Source organism: Gadus morhua, chromosome 11, assembly GCF_902167405.1.
Source record: "Gadus morhua chromosome 11, gadMor3.0, whole genome shotgun sequence".
Classification (NCBI taxonomy): domain Eukaryota; kingdom Metazoa; phylum Chordata; class Actinopteri; order Gadiformes; family Gadidae; genus Gadus; species Gadus morhua.
In genome coordinates, this window is record NC_044058.1 from 28457325 (window position 1) to 28480591 (window position 23267).

The following is a 23267-nucleotide window of genomic DNA, read 5'->3' on the forward strand; positions in this document are numbered from 1 at the left end:
TCTTGCGAACCGACTCGGATCTCGGATCTGATGCCACGCCCACACATCAAGCGTTTTATTATTTCGCTCGGTCGTTGGAGGAAAACATGGACGCCACCCGGAAAGCTGTTGTCGCGGTAGCATTGGCAGAGTACCAGGCGCTCCAAAATAAGTAGGCTATAGGCCATAGGCAGAGATACGGACGCAGTAAGGTATTGCAGTAATACGAGTGATTGAAATTGCCATTTAAACCACCAAAGCGGTCCAAGCACAATGAAAACAGTTCATACTTCAAGTCACACTGGGCGCAGCCATCTTGAATTCTGTCTCGGAATTTTGCTCGGTCAACACTGAGTTCAACCGAGATGGCGAGTTTGCCGGCAGAGGAAAATGGGCGTGTTTGTGCGTGTCGCTAGGCAACGTCCTCGGACCTACGAGACGGATGGATATAACGCAGCACTATCCCAGCGGCAGCAACAATCATCCACGTTTTTCCGACGTATTAGCTCGAGCACACGTAGGTCGGCGATGACGCGATACCAATTCAGACTTTCCACCTCTTCCACCCTTAACGAACGCAGAATAACACTGCACTTGTTTGTGATGTTCTGTTCCTGAGTAGTAAATGAGCTAGTCACGTGATGGTATCGGATCGGCACCACTCTACAGAAAACAGCAACACGCGAGCTTCAGTTTCAGTAGACAAATTCTGTTTTATTGACAAGACCAGCAGTGTAGACACAAGGCATGAGGGCCGCTCAGCACATGAGACCCACCCGATAAAGAACGCCTGAACCTTACTTCAGCTGGACTTTAGACACGCGGACCAACGAAAAGAGTCATTAAAAATATACAATGGACTGAGAACCCCTTAAAAATAACCCATCACAACTGTACAGCGGTTTGTTAATAAGTCGTCATACGTTACAAAACATGCATTCCTGTCTTTACTCCACAGCTGTCAATCTTACAATATTAACCCATTGCACAAATAAAAAAATCATAAAAAAACGTACATACTAAATCCGTCACAGATGCAGCACGCAAGATGTGTGGCCCCTTCATACTGGTCCGACATTGGGACCCTTATCAGAAGCTTGTTTGTTTGAATAGTGTTGGGGGACACGGGGCCGTGGGAAACGGCCTGAGGTAAGCAGCAGCACTCTGAGCGCTCGGCTTGGATTAAACACCACCTAGAACACGGAAATCAAGAGAGAAAAGCGTCTAAAAGGTTGAATCTGTTTCTGTTCTTCAAAGTACGAAATGACATCGTTTCACCAGAAACTGGTAACACTAGTAAAATATTACATAAAAAAAAAAGAGCTGATCAAAAAGGTGAAATGGTGAATTAAACTTCATTATACGATTAAAAATTGCACAAAACATTTATGTAAAAAACAAACGGTTGATACCTGAAATATGTATAGAATAACTCAACATGAACAGGAATGTCTCATTGGTTCTTTTTCCGATCGCCAGAAGAGAAACCCGATGTTTAAATAAAGTTAAATACAGCGAGCTCAGCACCACGGCAGATTAGTATTGATGGTTCCGGTGAGCTCCGAGGCAGTTCACTCTGAGATGGAAAAAAACACCCAATCATCTTTTTTTGAAGGACTTGGATATAAATTTTACTTTAAAGTACTTGAGTTGCTAAATCGCACAGCTAGAGTTTGTTTCAAATAAAAACAAAGCTCCAGTGATAATACGTAGGATAAGAGCTTAAGTCCTCGCAGTAACTGAACTGCTTTTAAACGGTTCTCTGGAGTGGAACATTCCAGAAGCAAACATTCAAATGTAAATTTAAAGCCCTGGTTACAGTAGTGCACCATGCCTGTCCGGTATCCCCTGGTCTGCCACTAGTTGGCGGTACTTCAACAAACCGTACTGATACAACCGATATCGCAGAATATAATTTTAATTTCTAACCGTCGATAAACTTGAGGCAATAAATTATTTGGGTTTCCAAAAACCTAACAGCTGCGTTTGATTTTCACATTTTGCCATAAAGCAACTGAATTAACCGAAAAAAGTGCTAAGTCGCGTCAAATTCCTTCCGAACAACCGAAACCCCCCCCGATTCTTCGATAGATAGCTTCATCTTTTTAAGTAGTGCAACAAGACTTCCGACAAGACAAACCAACAACTGTACAACAACCAAACCAAAAATTAACAAACCGATCCAACGGAAGAACCGAACCAAAACCAAACCTCGAAACAAAACCCGAAGCGCTACGAGGAACAGCGGAGACGTGGAGACGCGGCGACGCCCGAAGGACCCCCCCTGCGTCTCAGTGTTCCCTCTTGATCTTGCGCCCGGCGTCCACCTCGTCCAGACCCGTGGCCGACAGCGACTCCTGCAGCTCGCGGAGCTGCGAGTGGGTGCGGGGGGGCTGCTTCTTCAGCTTCTGCAGGTGGAGGTCGATGGGGTCCAGCTCGGGCTCGCTGGCCGGGACCGGCAGGTAGCCCCCGTCCCGGGGAAGACACATGCACCAGCCGGCGCCCGCCAGGTCCAGCTCGCTGTACTGGAACGACTTCTTCAGCAGCCGGAAGTCCACCATGTCGGTGGACTCGCTCATGTCCACCAGAAGGTTCCAGAAGGCACAGCTCAGCATGATGCCCAGCAGCTGGGAGGGGCAGAGGGGAGAGGATGTACAGGAGAGTGAGTGTGTGTGAGCACATGTGTGTGTAGACTTGTCTGTCTATACGTTGGTGTGGGTGTGTGTTTTTGTACATATGTGTGTGTGATTGTGTGTGTGTGTGTGTGTGTGTGTGTGTGTGTGTCTGTGTGTATGTGTGCAATTGTGTGCGAAGGCTTGTGTATTTATGCATGCGTGTGTGTGTTTGTACATTTTTGTCTATGCACGTTGAGTTCACATGCGTGCGTGTTTGTACATTTGTATATGTACGTTGAGTGCACGTGTGTGTGTGTGTGTATGTGTGCGTATGGACAGACTGCAGTTCTACAGTTTCTCTGCCGAGGTAATTATTGTGTTTTTTGGGGCAGATAGATGGTCTGATCAGGGCCAACATCTCCAGATAATGTGTTGTTTAGAGCAGTCAGGACGAGATGGTTCATCCAGAGCTCAGTGGAGCGAAGAGAGAATTCATCTACAGAACAACTCTGCTGCCACAGCGGCCATATGTCACTCCTTCACTCTGTCACTCCTTCACTCTGTCACTCCTTCACTCTGTCACTCCTTCACTCTGTCACTCCTTCACTCTGTTTAGAAAATCTGCCCCTCATGACATCACAAGTGGGCGTGTCCACCTAAATGTGTGACGGAGAGATGAGCAATGTTTGCTACAGTCCACTGGGTAGGCTGGTAGACTGATCTAGCCAGCACACATCTAGGTGGACACGCCCACTTGTGATGTTATAAGGGGCAGATTTTCAAAACGGGTTGTAAGGCTAATCTCACTCACACCCGGTGGCATGTCATGGGACCTTTAAGTGATTGACCGATATCACTTCAAACTGACATTTGGTTAATATCACTTCAAACTGACATTATGTTTGGTTAATATCACTTCAAACTTAGGTTTTGTTAAATAATGTCATTGTTGATAAAATGGCGGGCCCACCCATTATTTTTGTCTTAAGAACGTAACAGGAAGCACATCAATTATATCGGATCATTCACCAGATAACAAAGCAGAAGGCTTCCAGTTCTTCCTGCCCTACTGTATATTATTATACTGATGATCTGGAAGATAGGATGTTGCTTTGAAGAGGCAATCAAAATGCAAATACGCCTCATAGAAATACCCCGGAATCTGAGAGTTCAACAGGTTTAAATATCCAGGGGCATCCCAGGCTTTCTCTTTAATAACACACCTGATCAAAGAGGTTCAACACCTCATCCTGTCTAGTGAACAGAGACATTTTGTCTGCCAACTACTATAACTACCAGCCAGCTATGACCAGCTGTATCCTGAATGAACCGGTTGGAGCCAGTTAAGACAACGAGTGAGGCTGAGCTGTGAGAGAGTGAGTCTAGGTAGAGAGAGAGTGATAGAGTGAGGGGTACCTAGGGCTGAGTGGTGAGAGAGTGAGACAGTGTAGTGAAAGAGTGAGACTGAGAAGTGAGAGAGTGATTGTTACATGGGGCTGAGTAGTGAGAGTGATATAGTGAGAGAGTGAGTGTTACCAGGGGCTTAGTAGTGAGAGAGTGAGACAGTGTAGTGAAAGAGTGAGACTGAGAAGTGAGAGAGTGATTGTTACCCGGGGCGTAGTAGTGAGAGAGTGAGAGTGATGTTACCTGGGACTGAGTAGTGAGAGGGTGAGACTGAGTAGTGAGAGAGTGAGATAGTGAGAGAGTGTTACCTGGGGCTGAGTAGTGAGAGAGTGAGTTAGTGAGTGAGGGAGAGTGTTACCTGGGGCTGAGTAGTGAGAGGGTGAGACTGAGTAGTGAGAGAGTGAGTTAGTGAGAGAGTGTTACCTGGGGCAGGCCGATGGCGCAGCACAAGGCCACCGTCATCCCGATGTTGTCGCTCATCCAGAGGTTGACGGCGTGGATACAGCCGCGCACGTGTATCAGCTCGTGCAACGCCTCGCGCTGGAACACACACACACACACACACACACACACACACACACACACACACACACACACACACACACACACACACACACACACACACACACACACACTTCTTAGAAGAACCCAGTGAAACAGCCATCAGCCTGGTCCACATAAAGCGATCTCCAAACTACAGCGGCTTCCCGTGTGAGGCGAGGTCTGCGACCCCCATCAGAGAGAGAAGGTTCTGGGTCTGACCCCGGCACCACGCCCTCTCTCTGATGGGGGTCAGACAGCCCAGACGAGCGAGGTTTCAAACAGACAGCTGCTGCTGCTGCTTCAGATGAAGTCTCTCTACGGCCGTGTCCAAACTACGCCAGCTCAATGCTAAAACTCTCATCCTCTGTTTGCCAAACTGCAGAGCTTCTGATGTGTTCTCCTCATCATAACCAGAGACAAACTGCAGAGCTTCCCATGTGTTCTCCTCATGATAACCAGAGACAAACAGCAGAGCTTCTCATGTGTTCTCATCATAACCAGAGACAAACTGCAGAGCTTCTCATGTGTTCTCCTCATCATAACCAGAGACAAACTGCAGAGCTTCTCATGTGTTCTCCTCATCATAACCAGAGACAAACTGCAGAGCTTCTGATGTGTTCTCCTCACCTTAACCAGAGACAAACAGCAGAGCTTCTGATGTGTTCTCCTCATCATAACCAGAGACAAACTGCAGAGCTTCTGATGTGTTCTCCTCACCATAACCAGAGACAAACAGCAGAGCTTCTCATGTGTTCTCCTCATCATAACCAGAGACAAACTGCAGAGCTTCTCATGTGTTCTCCTCATCATAACCAGAGACAAACAGCAGAGCTTCTGATGTGTTCTCCTCACCATAACCAGAGACAAACTGCAGAGCTTCTCATGTGGGACCAACTGAGGAGGGACGAGGTTTGAACAACGCTGAAGACAGCGCAGGTGTGGATGAAAGTGGTTTTACATGCCACCAGTGTGTGGTGGCGACACGGCCTACGTCTGCATCTCCTGGACTAATGGTGCGTTTTAATATCCATCCGTCTCGGAGGTCCAAGGACGTTGCCTAGCGAGTCCGACACGCACAAACACGCACCTTTTCCTCGGACGGCAATCTCGCCATCTCGGTTGAACTCAGTGGTGACCGAGCGAAATTCCGAGACAGAATTGAAGATGGCCGCGCCAGGGGTGGACTGGGAGAAAAATTCAGCCCTGGCATTTTCTCTCCAGACCAGCCCACTACATTATTAGCACTAGGGGTGGGACGAGACGAACGGGAAGAACCCTGTATATCCGAATAATAGTACAGTTTTTTGTTTTTCAAGTTTGTGTTTCTTGTGCTGCTGACAAGAAAGGTGTGAAACCCGAACAGGAAGTTAACAGACATCCTGTTGTTGCTGCACAAAACCCTTGTTAAATATCACACATGATCCAACGCTAAATCCTCTCTTGCAGTTATTAGTCTTCGACTGTGAAAATCGTAACCCAGCATTAGTTAAAACCAGACTCGGACAATAATAACAAATTCTCCTGACAAATAATCTAAATAGAAACATATTACAGACAGTAACAGCATTAGAGCTGAAATCAATTTGTTTTAACGGTGACTCAGTCATTATGAAACCATAAATAGAGAATTTAATTTTTTTCTCATATACTTCTCATACACGTGTATGTGCACATCTACTGTATGTATACATGTGCACAGACATGTATATGAGAATGCATATCTATTCAGACCTGTAATTCGGCCTACCTGCATAACTATTAATTTAACTTAAATGATATGCAAATGTTTGAAATTAAAATCAATGTGAAAATCTTCAACCAGGAAATAATCATAATCAAACCTTTTGTTTCAATCTGAGGCAAAACAAGTTGCATAATAAACTCACAAAGTCAAGAGAAGCTCTCTCTCTCTCTCTCTCTCTCTCTCTCTCTCTCTCTCTCTCTCTCTCTCTCTCTCTCTCTCTCTCTCTCTCTCTCTCTCTCTCTCTCTCTCTCTCATCATAGAATAACTTTTAGCAGGTGAGGAAAACCTGTTTGACAGGAGATGATGGTAGCAGAGAATATAAAGAGACATTTATGAATAACCAATTGTAATTTTATCACACATATAGTATGTTTCTTCACATAAACCTTTAAACATACACATATTGCATTCCTCTCGAAATAGTCATCACCTCAGTAAACAATAAATGAATTGAAAGATTACAATAAATTCAATGGCAAATATTGCAAATTAAACTAATTATTTCCAATAGGTTTACTTGTATTTTGTGCTAAAATTCAAAGTGTCACATCTGTATTTACAATACAGCTTGATTCTGCATCTCTATTTACAGCTCATTAGTCCATGTCAATGTTTACTCTTGCTATGGCAACAAGAGACTGCTAACGTTAGCAGCTGTTAGCTAGCTAAGCCAAATCATCTGAACAATAATAACCCATAATATCACAATTCGGCCTATTTAAACAAAATCAACCACACCTACCAACAGTCACAGCCCTTCAACTCTGGGCTAATATGTTGTCACAAGTATGCAGTTAATTAGGTCACATCACATTCAATGTAAAAACGTTTTCTACTTTGTTTTGGACATGTCTCAAAATGTAGCCTAGCTAGCCCCAGGCTAACGTTACTTAGCATATATGCCTCCACTCGCTCGTCTCCTGGCGCAGCAGCACCTGCTGGGGTGTGGACCCCGGCACCAAATAGGTCTGTCAATTTTGAACATTTAACATTTAACCCGGGCGTTTTCAGCTCCGTACCGGCTCCCGCGACTCTGGCCCATGCCATGAGGTCCCGCCCACCCTGGTATGTGTTGTGATTGACAGCACTGTCAGGGCTCTCTGAGCCTGTCAGCCCATGATTGATTGACAATGACAAACATAGACCAATAATATGCGTCGATGCTAGCAACACACTGCTAGCTCTCTGTAGCCCATTGGCCGGCCCAATTGGAGGGAATTTAGAGAGAGAGGAAAAAAGAAAACATAGCGGACCGGACCGGCCCACATTGGGTCAACGGCCCACCGGGACGATGCCCGGTATGCCAGATGGCCAGTCCACCCCTGGGCTGCGCCCATTGTGACTTGAAGTATGAACTGTTTTCATTGTGCTTGGACCACTTTGGTGGTTTAAATGGTAATTTCAATCACTCGTATTACTGCAATACCTTACTGCGTCCGTATCTCTGCCTATGTACACAAATATATTGTATTTGTGTACAGCACTTTGGTCAACTACTGTTGTTTTAAATGTGCTATATAAATAGACTTGACTTGACTTGACTATGGCCTATCGCAGGGATGGGGAACTGGCGGCCCGCGGCCCGCATGCCCACTCAGCCTGCACATAATTATAAAAAAAAAAAAAAAAAAAAATTATAATAATAAGAATAATAATTGATCGAGTTACAGAAAACTCGTTCAAGAAAGATGAGAAGAATTCATAGAATTCAAAGGCAAACCCATGCGTCTAGTTTGCTTAGAAGCGATATCAGTCATTAAAGATATCCACTTAAGTCGCCACTACAACTACTACAACTGCTTGTTGGGTTTGAGTTCATTGAGTTGTTGCACTTAATGTTGGGCCACTGTTTTTCAGTTTTTTGACTTCATTGAATGATGATGTATGTGAGCCCTTTGCACTGATACAAATACTGACCATTCATGTGGCTGTTTGAGCATGGAAAACATGAAATTAATGTATGTTGGTTCAATTAACCGTACATAGGTTATGATTCTGGACGATTTTTTAGGCAGTGGCCATCGCCAAAATGAACCAGAATACAGGAAATCATCTACCAAATTCAAAATGATGTAGCTTCTCTCAGCTCACGTATAGTTGAAGTGTGCAGTCATGTGGCCCTCCGATGGTTATGATAAACAATGTGGCCCTCTTTATCATGAAAGTTGCCCATCCCTGGAGTAGCATCCTCATCACTGCCAGCTGACCTCAGACGCCTTGCTAGAGAAAAACAGTTCCAGCCATCACATTAGGTGAGTCTAGAAATGCAGCAAACATGAGGCTTAGTAACACAGCAGTTATAGACTTTTTTTGTATTTTTTTTCATCTTTAGTTATGTGTTCATAATGGTATGGCCCTCTGAGGACTTTGGAAAAATTGAAATGGCCCTTGATGTGAAAAAGGTTCCCCACCCCTGGCCTATAGCCTACTTATATTGGATCGCCTGGTCCTCTGCCAATGCTACCGCGACAACAGCTTTCCGGGTGGCGTCCATGTTTTCCTCCAACGACCGAGCGAAATAATAAAACGCTTGAAGTGTGGGCGTGGCATCAGATCCGAGATCCGAGTCGGTTCGCAGAGAATACTCGAACGCACCATAAGGAGATGTCATTTGAAGGACAACAGGGAATAAGATGAACTGAGGAGAGGAGACGGAAGAGTAGAGGGAGACTTTCGGCTGCTTCACCTTCAGAAGCAGGCTCCTATTTGAACAACGCTGAAGACAGCGCAGGTGTGGATGAAAGTGGTTTTACATGCCACCAATGAAGAAACTTTGCAATTGTTTAAGATGCAGCAGACTGGCTTTGTGGTCGATGTTGAGTGCAAAACAGCCCATACTCCCACATCTAATCTAGAGACCAAGGTGGGGTTGATATATATATATAGACTCAAGAGTCGTTGTGAACAAAGCTGTGGTATTCATGGTCAAGTCCCTGTAGATTTAACCCCATCTACCCTTAATGAATGCAACATTTTCAAATGAGGACATGAGCAGATCAAAAAACAGCGTTGATAGAGTAAAAACAAAGTTAAAACAGATTTAAAACAAAGAGATAAAACAGAGTTGAAGCTCACCTGTTGAGTAAGGGTCTTGTAGCCACAGAATGTGTTGACCACTTCTCCAACCTGCAGCGAAAAGAGCTCAACATCATTTAAACTCATTAACACAAACACACGGCAGACACACACACACACACACACACTAATCTCTGGTCTGCAGAGTGTGAACTCGCTTGCCAGGAGTGAAGAGATCTATCTAGCTATATATATATATATATATATATATATATATATATATATATATATATACGGGGGTCACACACAGTGTGTGCGTGTGTGTGTGTATATGTGCATGTGCATGTGTACGTTTGTGTGTGTGTGTGAGTCAGAGAGAGTGTGTCTAAGATTGTCCAGCAGAACCCATTAGGGTCTGTCTGGCTCCAGTGGTTCAGGTATCAGGGCTCAGTGAGCCATGAGGCACATCTGCTCTAAAGAGGGGGTGTGGGGGGGGGGGGTACAAAGTGATTTCATGAAGCTCAACAGGGCTAACCGTCTGACTATACTACTGGTTTGTGTCGTTTGTCTCCTGATTATAAATGTGACGTTTCCCTAGATCGACATGGATAGACAGACAGACAGACAGACAGATCAGTCAACAGACGGTACCATTGACAAACTTCAACATGGACAAACACTAAACGTAGATCAAATAAGTCAATAAAAAGTAATATTGTACTAAAACATAGCGTATCCATTGGCCACACGTTGATCAATCTCCAGGTGAAACCTCGACTACTCTCCCTCCGTCTAAAAGCTGTCTGTCCAGATCTGGATCTCTGCCCTGCCTCTCTAGATGAGGAGGAGGAGGAGGAGGAGGAGGAGGAGGAGGAGGAGGAGGAGGAGGAGGAGGAGGAGGAGGAGGAGGAGGAGGAGGAGGAGGAGGAGGAGGAGGAGGAGGATGATGATGATGATGATGATGATGATGATGATGATGATGATGATGATGATGATGATGATGATGACGATGACGACGATGACAACGACGCATTAGAGACTGTGAGCAGGTCTCCCCGTTGCCATGGGGACTCACCTCGCGCTGCAGGCAGCACGTGTACGGCACGCCACAGGCCAGCGGACCGGTGCCGTTGCAGAAGTGGTACTGGTTCACGCTCCAGTCCTTATACTCGTCCCCGCCGCAGCACGAGAACTGGGGAGCGTTAACGACCTCAATTAACCCGATCAATTAACAGGGTCAATTAACAGGAACAATTAACTGATTCAATTAACTGCCGAAATTAACAATATTAATTAACACATTCAATTAAGTGGTTAAATGAACATATTCAATTAACTGGTTCAATTAACAAATTCAATTTACTGGTTACATTTACAGGTTCAATTAAATTGCCCCTGCTTGATCACCGAGGTTGATTAGCAGTTCCAATCCATTTCAAATTTCTACCCTGCAATGACGTCACCCAGCGGAGTGTCCGGCCACACAAACTTTGGGGGGCACTCCTACGAGTGTCACTAGACGGGGAAATAAAGGGGATTTAAAGAGTCCAATTAACAAACTGTTGGGGTGCTACTCTGGGCTCCTGTCAGGCTTTGACCAATAAGCCCCTCTCCAAGTTAAAATCCTCAACAAAGACACAATTTCCTGGACAGAATGGACTCCTCTCTATAACCCCCCCCCCCCCCCCCCCCCCCCCAGTGACTCAGAGGGGCTCAATCGAACACAGTGTGACTTTAAAGAGACTTTTATGGCGCGTTTCCACTGCAGTGTGCGTTACGGTTTGGTTCGCCAAGGTGCGGTACGGATTGCGTTTCCACCGCCAAAAGTGGGCGTGACCCGGACTGAGCCGTACTCGTTTTGACCTCGTCTTCAGTACTCCTCCGTTGGGGTACTGAGACGCCTGAAAGGGGGCCGGAAAATTCGGGCTGCACAACCCCTCCGTTGATTGGTCGACAGAACCGTCACTTCCGGGCGACGTGGGGATAAAAGCAAACAAACCGTAGCCTCGAGGTATTAGTCTTTACAATGAACATGTCGCGTAAAACGCTTGCTTGGGCGAACAAGGAGGTGGAGACGTTCCTCTGCATTCTTGGGGAGGAAGTCGTTGTTTACGATGCGATCGACTTCCGGCCTACCTTAAAGGGTACTGTCGGCGGTGGAAACGCGACCTCGGACCTGAGCTGGGCTATACCGCCCCCTCCCTCCCGGACTGAGGCGAACCGAACCTTACCGCACCCTGCAGTGGAAACGCGGCATTACTGTGGCGCATAAAAATAAAGTCTGACTTCCTTTGACCGTATTAGGATGATGTGTAGCCACTGATGAGGAGCAGAGGACCATGTAGAGAGAGGAGATCAGGGAGGGAACACTCCGGCCCACGAGACCGTGGGGGGCCTTCAGGCCTCCATGGGGCCGGGACCCCTGGTAGGACTGAGGGGGGCTGTCCGGACGCGGTCTCTCTGGACCGGCTGGACCCTCTAGACCCTCGTCTAGACCCTCTAGACCCCCGGGACCTCACCTTCTGCTGCACAAAGTCCAGGATGTTCTTGAAGTCCAGGTCGTCGTAGTAGTGCTTGATCCCCTCTCGGATGCTCTTCTGGAACAGAGCCGAGGTCTGCAGGGGAGAGAGACACAGGGGAGAGAGAGAGAGAGAGAGAGGGGGGGGGAGGGGAGAGAGAGAGAGAGAGAGAGAGAGAGAGAGAGAGAGAGAGAGAGAGAGAGAGAGAGAGAGAGAGGGGGAGAGAAGAATAAAATAAACGTTTTGGGAGGCTTTTTTATTGTTTATGCATGTGTACGTGGTGCTGGGGTCAAAAGTCACGTACCTTCTTCTCGAAGATGAGTGCGGTGATGAGAGCCACGGCCTGAAGGAGCAGCAGCACACACAGAACACACAGGAACTGGAGAGAGAGGGGCGAGAGACATAGGGAGGGACAGACAGACAGACAGACAGACAGACAGACAGACAGACAGACAGACAGACAGAGAGAGAGAAAAGGTGGAATAGAGAAAAATTAAGGGATAGAATTATCTCCTTTCCCTCAACAATAGCATCAACATTGTTATGAAAAAAATATATTGAGATCATATCCTAACAGTAGTACCTAATAGTATATGTCTTATTATCAAGAGCTATATTACTATTAAAAAGACAACACCGGTCCTGGTAATCAAGCCAACACACACACACACGCGCGCACACACACACACACACACACACACACACACACACACACACACACACACAGTGCACCCACCATGTGCAGCAGGGTCTTGTTGTCCCTCAGCGAGCCCACCATGCCCACCAGCGACACGGTGAACATCACCAGCCCCAGCAGGATGAGCACCACGGCCGGGGCCAGGAACACCCCCTCCAGGGTGCGGTTCTTCTGGCGCTCCACCTCCGCGTACACCCCCACACACAGCACACAGAGCCCCATCAGCTGGAGGGGCGAGAGGGGGGAGGGAGAGGGGGGGAGAGAGAGAGAGAGAGAGAGAGAGAGAGAGAGAGAGAGAGAGAGAGAGAGAGAGAGAGAGAGAGAGAGAGAGAGAGAGAGAGAGAGAGAGAGAGAGAGAGAGAGAGAGAGAGAGAGAGAGAGAGACAGACAGACAGACAGACACAGACAGACAGACACAGACAGACAGAGAGACGGGCACAGAGCAGGAGAGACAGACAGACAGAGAGAGTTAATGTTCAGACTGCGGTATCAGGTGAGTCATCTTCATCATGATGAGGGGTCCCTGGGGCCCCCTCTCCGGGCCCCTGGAGGTGTCATTACAGGCCCCAGGCCTGCAGTGTGTTGCTCTCACACGTCTGCTCTCTGAGACGTCTCACTCGTGCAGCTAAGCCCTGAATGAAGGGCCCGTGTTCTCACACAGCTGTCACTCAAACCGTCTTCATCACAGTTCCTAAAGGGCTGATTACGGTTCCACGTTCACGCAACGCAGCGTCCACGCCGACGCTTCAACGCAGTCGTGAACCTTTATGGTTCTGCGTCGGGTTTTAGTAAGTGGACCAATCACAGCCCTTGTTGCTGCGTCGCCAAGTATTTAGTATTCATCAGCAAGGTGTAACGTAGTACAGCATACTGTAGCATAATAGCATAGCATAGTGTAGCATAGAGTAGCATAGCTTAGCACGGTATGATATGGTATAGCCTAGCATCACATGGGTTTTGCCCTGGAACCAGGCAGTAGACAGCACTACCTTGAATGGGATTGAGTTAGGCGCTACTTCAGACAGAGCTACGGACCGTTTTCAGAGAGCGGGAGACCAATCAGAGGGCGTGTGGCGTGAGCCCCGTTCCCTAGCTCTCTGGGGCAAGCGAGCAGCGGCGAGGAAACCAACACAGACGTACCCGCCATTGATTTACTCATTAGCAGACGAGGCACTCTGCTGAGCAGCATCGGGCATCGTCAGCCTCCAAACAGCCCGCCGTAAAACCTCCCAGCGCGCTTCCCTGGCTCTCCTCCCAGGCCTGATGGAAGCGCTTTTCCTTACTGCAGTGGCGGTGGCGGGAAAAGACTGAAAACTACAACTACATCACTGACTGGAGGACTGCAGGACTCGCGTCGCATTGAACCCCGACGGTGGACTGATCCTGGGTCCGGACCGGAGGCCTATCCTCCTCGGAATGGATCTGGGAGGATCTGGATGGATCTGCTACACAATGCTACTTAGCATTATGTAGCATCTTCTCCGAGCTAGCTTTGTTGTATACGGGGAATGGGTTAACCTAGCGATTGTTAGGGCTTGGCACTTGGTTCTATGGTCATCCTTACTGTACCTCTACTGAGAAATGTACTAATTGTAAGTCGCTTTGGATAAAAGCGTGTGCTAAACGCCATAAATGTAAATGTTAATCTGGAAATTGAAGAAGACATGATGTTGTTCTGCATAAATGTTGGACACGTATACATGATAATACACTATTTAGTAGTTAGGCCAAACTAACCCACCACTAGCCCATAATAACACACTACTAGCCCATAATAACACACTACTAGCCCATGGTAGTTTAGTGTAAATGTAGGAAGATGTCTATATAGTTCTCCTGGCGTGCTGCTTTGTTTACTGTAGGCTACCTACATTTTATCTGGAAGCCCAAACCGTTGGCACACTGCCATTATTACAGCAAATCAGATAATTGTTTCTGTAATTAAAGGAAATATATTAACCTGTAATGAAAATGTTATATTTTATTATATTTTAACACAGTAACTTGGCTGCAGTACCTTTTAAATTACGGGATCTTAAAGTGTAAGTGAATAGCTGTTTCAGCCTGAATTCCAACACTGTGTATTTTTGGCTGACTATGAATAGGCAGGTGTTATCCCCATGGTTACCCCCAACGCCAACATTGTAATCCATTTTTTGGAGACAGAATGCATAAATGTGGTTGAATATGAACATGATATAATGAGTGATGTTGTCTATGAAACCACCCTATTGTCAACCCATTATAAACAAATACTCAACAGATACAACCCACTATATTACACATAACCAACCCATAATAACACAGTACTAGCCCATAATAACACAGTACTAGCCCATAATAACACACTACTAGTCCATAATAACAGACTACTAGCCCATAGTAACACACTACTAGCCCATAGTAACACACTACTAGCCCATAGTAACACAGTACTAGCCCATAGTAACACACTACTAGCCCATAGTAACACACTACTAGCCCATAGTAACACACTACTAGCCCATAATAACACACTACTAGCCCATAATAATACACTACTAGCCCATAATAACAGACTACTAGCCCATAGTAACACACTACTAGCCCATAGTAACACACTACTAGCCCATAGTAACACAGTACTAGCCCATAGTAACACACTACTAGCCCATAATAACACACTACTAGCCCATACACACTACTAGCCCATAATAACACACTACTAGCCCATAGTAACACACTACTAGCCCATAGTAACACACTACTAGCCCATAGTAACACACTACTAGCCCATAGTAACACACTACTAGCCCATAATAACACATGACTAGCCCATAGTAACACACTACTAGCCCATAGTAACAGACTACTAGCCCATAATAACACACTACTAGCCCAACCTAACACACTACTAGCCCATAATAACACACTACTAGCCCATAATAACACACTACTAGCCCATAGTAACACACTACTAGCCCATAATAACACAGTACTAGCCCATAGTAACACACTACTAGCCCATAGTAACACACTACTAGGTCAACATAACACAGTACTAGCCCATAGTAACACACTACTAGCCCATAGTAACACACTACTAGGTCAACATAACACACTACTAGCCCATAGTAACACACTACTAGCCCATAATAACACACTACTAGCCCATAGTAACACACTACTAGTCCATAATAACACAGTACTAGCCCATAGTAACACACTACTAGCCCATAGTAGCACACTACTAGGTCAACATAACACACTACTAGCCCATAGTAACACACTACTAGGTCAACATAACACACTACTAGCCCATAGTAACACACTACTAGGTCAACATAACACACTACTAGCCCATAGTAACACACTACTAGGTCAACATAACACACTACTAGCCCATAGTAACACACTACTAGGTCAACATAACACACTACTAGCCCATAGTAACACACTACTAGGTCAACATAACACACTACTAGTCCATAGTAACACACTACTAGGTCAACATAACACACTACTAGCCCATAATAACACACTACTAGCCAATAATAACACACTACTAGCCCATTGTAACAGACTACTAGGTCAACATAACACACTACTAGCCCATAGTAACACACTACTAGGTCAACATAACACACTACTAGCCAATAATAACACACTACTAGCCCATAGTAACACACTACTAGGTCAACATAACACACTACTAGCCCATAGTAACACACTACTAGGTCAACATAACACACTACTAGCCGATAATAACACACTACTAGCCAATAATAACACACTACTAGCCCATTGTAACAGACTACTAGGTCAACATAACACACTACTAGCCCATAGTAACACACTACTAGGTCAACATAACACACTACTAGCCAATAATAACACACTACTAGCCCATAGTAACACACTACTAGGTCAACATAACACACTACTAGCCCATAGTAACACACTACTAGGTCAACATAACACACTACTAGCCCATAATAACACACTACTAGCCCATAATAACACACTACTAGCCCATAGTAACAGACTACTAGGTCAACATAACACACTACTAGCCCATAGTGCAGGACACTGGGCCCCAGCGCTGTCATCATCAGAACACACTACAGCAGCATAGAGGGCGGCCTGTTGGATCAGCATTCCTGGGGTCTGGACGGACCTGCGGGTCTAGACCCTGTATGACCGCCCTCACACACACACACACACACACACACACACACACACACACACACACACACACACACACACACACACACACACACACACACACACACACACACACACACAAACACACACAAACACACACACACATACACACACACACACACACACACACACACACACACACACACACAAACACACACGGTAAAAAACACACACACACACACACACACACACGTCATTCATCACCAGTTCATTATTCAACCCCGATAGTAAGAAGCGAGCCTACAGTAGGTGAAAACACATCCTTGTTTATGACACCGTGAAACCAAACGAGGCCCTCCGGCCGTAGGATGAGAGCGGCGGGGTTTGAACTAACAACCTCCCCGTCCTCATATCCTCTCTGGTGTACAGGCGTTATTCATATCACGGTGAATAACGATCGTTTCAGGGCCACGGGCAACAATGAAGCCATTTTGTGTTGGCGGAGAATCCTTTCCACCAGGATCCTCCCAGCCCATCCTCCGCCCTGCACCACCACATCCACCCCGATACCAGCCCTTTGTCGGCGATATGTCGGCGATATGTAAACCAGTCGGCACAATCCACTAAATCATAGGGGGGTATTCACGTCAGATGATGTGTGATATCACGATAAAACCCCACCGACGTCAGATGAATGATGAACGGCGGTGTGGTCGGTGATCACCTGCCGGAGACCCGAGACTACCGAACCCCGGGGAACCGACCGGGAGGGACTGGGAGGGACCGGGGATCGGGGATCACTGATCACTCACCGAGAAGAGCATGGAGTAGATGTTGAGGGTGAATTTGATGAAGTAGTAGAAGCGGTTGGTCTTCCGGAGCTCCGAGTAGGACGGCATGGCGGAGACGGAGGCTGCTGGGCCGCCGGGCGGTGGACGCTACTGACGGCTGGCCCCCCGCGGTGAAGCGCTCCCCCGACCGACTCTCACACACACACACACACCCGCGGTGCGCTCCCCGACCCACTCACAGACACACACACCCGTTTAAAATATTCTATTAAAGAACACCGTCGTTGTTATTCCTCTCATTCTATTGTGTGGATTGTGTACGTGTATGTGTGTGTGTATTCGTGTATGTGTGTGTGCGTAGCGCACGCAATCACTTCCGTGCGGCGCCGCCGCCGTACACACACACGCTTTGTTTTGACTCCATCCTTAAAGGGCCAGCGCGCGGTTCGGCTGGCAACGTCTGACGGATTTAGTGGGAGAGGATTTGAGAAATTACACACACACACACACACACACACACACACACACACACACACACACACACACACACACACACACACACACACACACACACACACACACACACACACACACACACACACACACACACACACACACACACACACGAAAACATGGGCTTGCGTGGGCTTGCATCAGTGGATAACACCCCTGGTTGCTAGGTGTATTCCCTCACAAATAGGTTTACAGCTGGACATCTTTAAGCGTTTGGATGAGTCAGCAGGTGATAGGCCTGTGGCTGTTTATCCATAAGGTCCTACTGCAATGCATGGAGTGCTGACAATGAAGGCCATTATTTGGTTTATACTTTCAACTTATGCCTACTTTCTTGTCAATGTGAAGGACGCATTGTGATATTTCATATTTTGTGAATGATTATTCAATTTTCGATTAAAAAACAAAACATTAGCCATCTTCAGTACTTTTTCTTTAGGTATTTGCTGAAGGCCTATATATTACACTGAATTTGATAACACAGAACATTCCCGCTATCTTTAAAAATGGTGCTTAAGGTACGAATACTTTACATTTACATTTAGGGCAATTAGCAGAAACTCTTATCCAAAGCGACTTACAATAAGTATATTGGTCAGAAGAAAGAGAACCAACAATATATCGCTGTCGGTACAATAAGGATAATCATAGAAACAAGTGCCAAGCACTAAGAATCACTAGGTTAACCCATTCCCCGTACACAACAAAGATATAGGATAAGATGCTACACAATAAAACAATAGTACAACATACAATAAGTGTGTACATTAAGTGCCAGGAGATAGAACATACAATAAGCGTATAAAGTTAGTGCCAGGACGTACAACATTGAATGCGTTGCAGATCGTATCCATCAACTTTGTACAGGTTCACTGCTGCTGTAACGGCGATGCACTCTGCTGTTTCTATTTATCCACTCAGCAGACAAAGACACTGACGTGAGATGATGTCATTCAGGAGGGGGGAGCCTAAAGGTAGCTGAGGTGTTTGTGCTCTCCTCCTGAAGAAGGTCTGTTATCTAACGGTAATCCTACCCTCACTCCTCATGGAGGCGATGAGGTACCCCTCAAACTGTGTGAAGGTCAGGGGGACGAGGGTACGGGAGGTAATCCGCTAATCCTCTGCTCCGACATCTGACCCCGAGACGCTCCATCTGCCTGTATGAAAACACACAGGTGGACCTCAGAGTGCACGTACACACACACACACACACACACACACACACACACACACACACACACACACACACACACACACACACACACACACACACACACACACATCTGTACGCTGAGAGTACTGAGTCCGAGATATGAAATATACTGAGGTAATCTATTTTCTTTTTTTGATTTCATCATGTTGTTCTCTCAGGTGTACAAACACACACACACACACACACACACACACACACACACGCACAAACACACACACACACACACACACACACACACACACACACACACACACACGCAAATACTAACACACACACACACACACACACACACACACACACACAAACACACACATGCACACACACACATACACACGTACACACAAACACACACGCACACACACACGTGCACACAACTCAGTATTATGCTGTGTATTGTGTTCAGAGAATCCAGTACGTCAATACATTTCTGGTCCAATTATATTTTTATGAATAAGATAATGAAAAATATATAATGTCATTTCATCATAAGGTTATTGTCTGTTTGTACAAGCACATTCTATGGGCACAAGGGTAGCTAAGGATATGTCAACATGTAATTATATTTTATTATGATTTGTCCCTCTATTATAATCATCTTTACAATCCTACTCCTAACAAACAACTGTGTTAATACAATATAATGATATGAACAACAGGACAGGCAGGACAATAACATTGTCCTGCATCTGACAACTATTCAGAGGACCGTATGACCCATAGTATCTACTATCCCCTCTCTTCAGAGAACCATATCACTGTATAGTACCTATTATCCCCTCTCTTCGTAGAACCACATCTCCCTATAGTATCTATACCCTCTTCAGAGAACCATATCACCCTATAGTATCTACTATCCCCTCCCTTCTGAGAACCATATCACCTACTGCAGGGAGAGATGAGAAGGGACTGGGATTACGAACCTCTCCATTGTTTCACATTGAATTAATAATTAATTTATTAATGATGAATAATATCAACAGGGTTCCTGCGCGGCTATAATGTGACGAGAATAAGAGCTGTTTAAATATGCATGTTTGCAATTTTTAATCACCACAACATTCATGAAGGCTATAATATATTGAATAATACGTAAATGAGAACAAATCTATATAATCAGATTGAAAGATAAAGTACGCAATTAATGCAGAATTATGCTCCCCTTGTTCAAATGAATCCCGGTAGAATATAAACTTGCTTGGCAGCCAATGGTTCAACCCGCTGGAGTTTGGACTATGAAGGTAACCCCACGTAAGACTTGTAAGACACGAAGAGCCTGTTATACCCCTCCAACTCCTGTAGGGGGCCTGCTTTACCCTGAAGGACTTTATTTTGCGAGAATAACCGGCTCGATCTACATTATGCTGTCCATTGCACAGCAAGTTATAATTTTGACACAATATTGTGTTTTTCCATTTTTCTTTGATTGATTTTAAAAGATGCAATTGCCTCCAGTGATAATAATTGTCTGTTAGATTCTATGGTTGGAAACATTGTCCATAGCAACGGTATTTTATTCAGAGCAGGTTCAACCTTTCAGAAATAACCGACCCCTGAATGTCGTAATCGACCAATCAGAATCAAGTATTCAACAGAGCTGTGCACGTCAACGTCGCCGCCATATTGGAAAGGTCTCGAAACATTTACAAGTCAAATGACGTTTACATTCTAAACCACTATTAATGACTCGTTTTTAACTATCTCAACTATATGTTGACCCATGATCTAGTAGAGTACAAACAAATACAATACAGAATATAAACATTTTATATAAAATATAATTTAATGTTATTATAAAATCCACTCTTTGAAATCGGTTGAGTTAAGTAAATGTCATGGTGCTTAACGGCAGCTCCCCTTGACGCTGGTATTGGGTTACGGCCAGTCTTGGCCTTTCCAGTGCGTCGACATTTTGGTACGACCGTAATCGCTATCGGCCATCATAGCGTCTCTGTACATATGGCTATTGGCCACCAGTTGTCCTACGCTACATCTGAATCTCTCTCGTCTCCAACCCTGTCTCTCTTCACGCTCCTGTCCATCAGTGCACACAACATCCCATAAAATATAACTATATAATTTATTTAAAATAAATTGGATTGGTGTATAAATCAATAAAGACATTGATCTTCCTAGCGTGGATGAGCCAATCGGCACTGAGCTCCTGGGTCTGGTATGAGTGGCAGTGGGTCTCACCCTGATGGACTGCAGTCAGGGTGGTCGTATATCAACGCTCGGGAAGGAGGGAAGGCTTGCAGTGTCTTTCTCTCCCTGACCTTGGGATTGGTTAACGGCAGCCAATAGATGGCATCACCCTATTTCTGATACAGTGAGAACAGCCACTGGCGGTTTGATGTCCAGGCTGGCTGCTGACTTTAGATACGGTTTGGGAGGTCAGGCTGTGAGGTAAGGAAAGGTCGACTAAGAAATGAAATGGGCTAGGGTAGGGAAGAATGGGAGTTGATTAAACAAAAATCATGAAGGGCCTGATAATAATTATCATTCCTTCAGAATTACATTTAGGGCATTTAGCAGAAGCTTTTATCCAAAGCGACTTACAATAAGTACATTTTTCAGAAGGAAGAAACAATATAATGCCGTCGGTACAGTAAGGATGTTCATATAAAGAAGTGCCAAGCACTAACCATCGCTAGGTTAACCCATTCCCCATATAAAACAAAGATAGCTAGGATAAGATGAAGTACTATTTTTAAGTGCCAGGACGTACAACATACAATAAGTGTGTACGTATTCCGTCTGTATTCATCCTACTTAAATTCTAAATGATGTAAGAATTCAAGCTGTGTCATAGCTTACTGCACAATTGAAAATAAAACGATTTGACACTTGATCCAAGTGGTCGACCAATCAGCTCACCACAACGTAACCAAACGAGGCCCTTCCATAGCGGTGGATATCGACTTCAGCTGCTCTCTGGTGTGATGTCATGCGTTTAGACCAGGGACAGCCCAGCAGGCTGGGACATCTTGTGTGTAAAGGAAGTGATGAATCAGAGACAACAGGAAATCAATGTCCACCGGAAGGCTCGGCCGCCACTGGACCCTCAGATGACAGGACCCGCCTGAGATGCTGGTGGCTGTGACACAGCGACTCCTCATGCCGTCTCCCCGTCTCACAGCGATTGCTCATGGGCCCCGGGGCACCGGGGCTGGGTTGGCAGAGTCCCCGGTGTTCCCGTTTCTTTTCATCTCAAAAAAAGAAACAATAATCCCAGATCAAACATTCCCATTTCTCACCTCTCCCCGGCTGTTCCCGATCCCGTGGGCTCTCTCAGCGCTGCAGGTGTCACGACGTTCAATACGAACCTCATGCAGCACACTTCCTTTCTTCAACCACAAGTACAATCTCCTCTGCCTGATTGTTCTCAGCCTCCCTCCGAGGTGGCTTTGGGTAAAGGCGCCGGTGGAATCCCTCACCGCCACGTTAACCACCGGGGTTGGCGTGTGTCTGTGATGCGTATGCCCTGGTGAGGGTCTAATCATTCAGTAGAGGAGGGATGGAACCCACGACCCTTTGGCAGCCGGGACTCGAACCCAGTTCCGATTACCTTAGATCTCCTCACAGGGTTTTCCTTCCAGTGGAAACGGGTTACCTCACCTGGTTACCGCGGTAACCCGGTTCCAATCGGCCGTCCTGGGTGCATGTGACGTGTAACGTCCGTCTGGCCCCGGTGGTCTGGCCGCCTTCAGGAGAACCTGTTGGGGCACCAGGGGTAGGATCCAGCCTGCCACCTCCAGGAAATCACTCTCACACACACACATACACACGTACACACACCTAAAAATGCACACACACACATGCACACACACTTACACATGCACAGGCGCACACTCACATGCACACGCGCAGACACACATGCACACGCACACGCACGCACACACACACACACACACACACACACACACACACACACACACACACACACACACAAACAAAAGGACACGCACAAACATACACACACACATGCACGCACGCACGCTCATGTGCCCCGACGCACAAGAACGACTGGTGCTAGTAATTATCTTCTGTGATGAAATGTCTTCTAACGTGACATTAACTCATTCCAAACCACA

At 45.9% G+C, this 23267-nt stretch overlaps 1 protein-coding gene across 1 annotated transcript; it reads right to left on the reverse strand.

The window, feature by feature from the left end:
- Positions 1–667: 667 nt before the first annotated feature.
- On the reverse strand, positions 668–17867 carry zgc:110329 (tetraspanin). The gene is made up of 8 exons (XM_030371573.1): positions 17472–17867; positions 12556–12741; positions 12124–12198; positions 11820–11915; positions 10376–10492; positions 9361–9411; positions 4422–4538; positions 668–2606 (listed from the first exon to the last, which is right to left on the reverse strand). Exons 1-8 carry the CDS (start codon positions 17556–17558, stop codon positions 2271–2273), a joined length of 1065 nt encoding a protein of 354 aa, XP_030227433.1. The 5' UTR covers positions 17559–17867; the 3' UTR covers positions 668–2270.
- Positions 17868–23267: the final 5400 nt, after the last annotated feature.

Excerpts from the sequence above, each read along its gene's own strand:
- zgc:110329 (XM_030371573.1), bottom strand. The coding sequence starts at position 17,558 with ATGCCGTCCTACTCGGAGCTCCGGAAGACCAACCGCTTCTACTACTTC. Across the intron at positions 10,493-11,819 it reads TGGACTTTGTGCAGCAGAAG|TTCTCGTGCTGCGGCGGGGA; the intron begins GTGAGGTCCCGG and ends AACGCTCCCCAG. Across the intron at positions 4,539-9,360 it reads ACAAGACCCTTACTCAACAG|CGCGAGGCGTTGCACGAGCT; the intron begins GTGAGCTTCAAC and ends TGTGTGTTCCAG.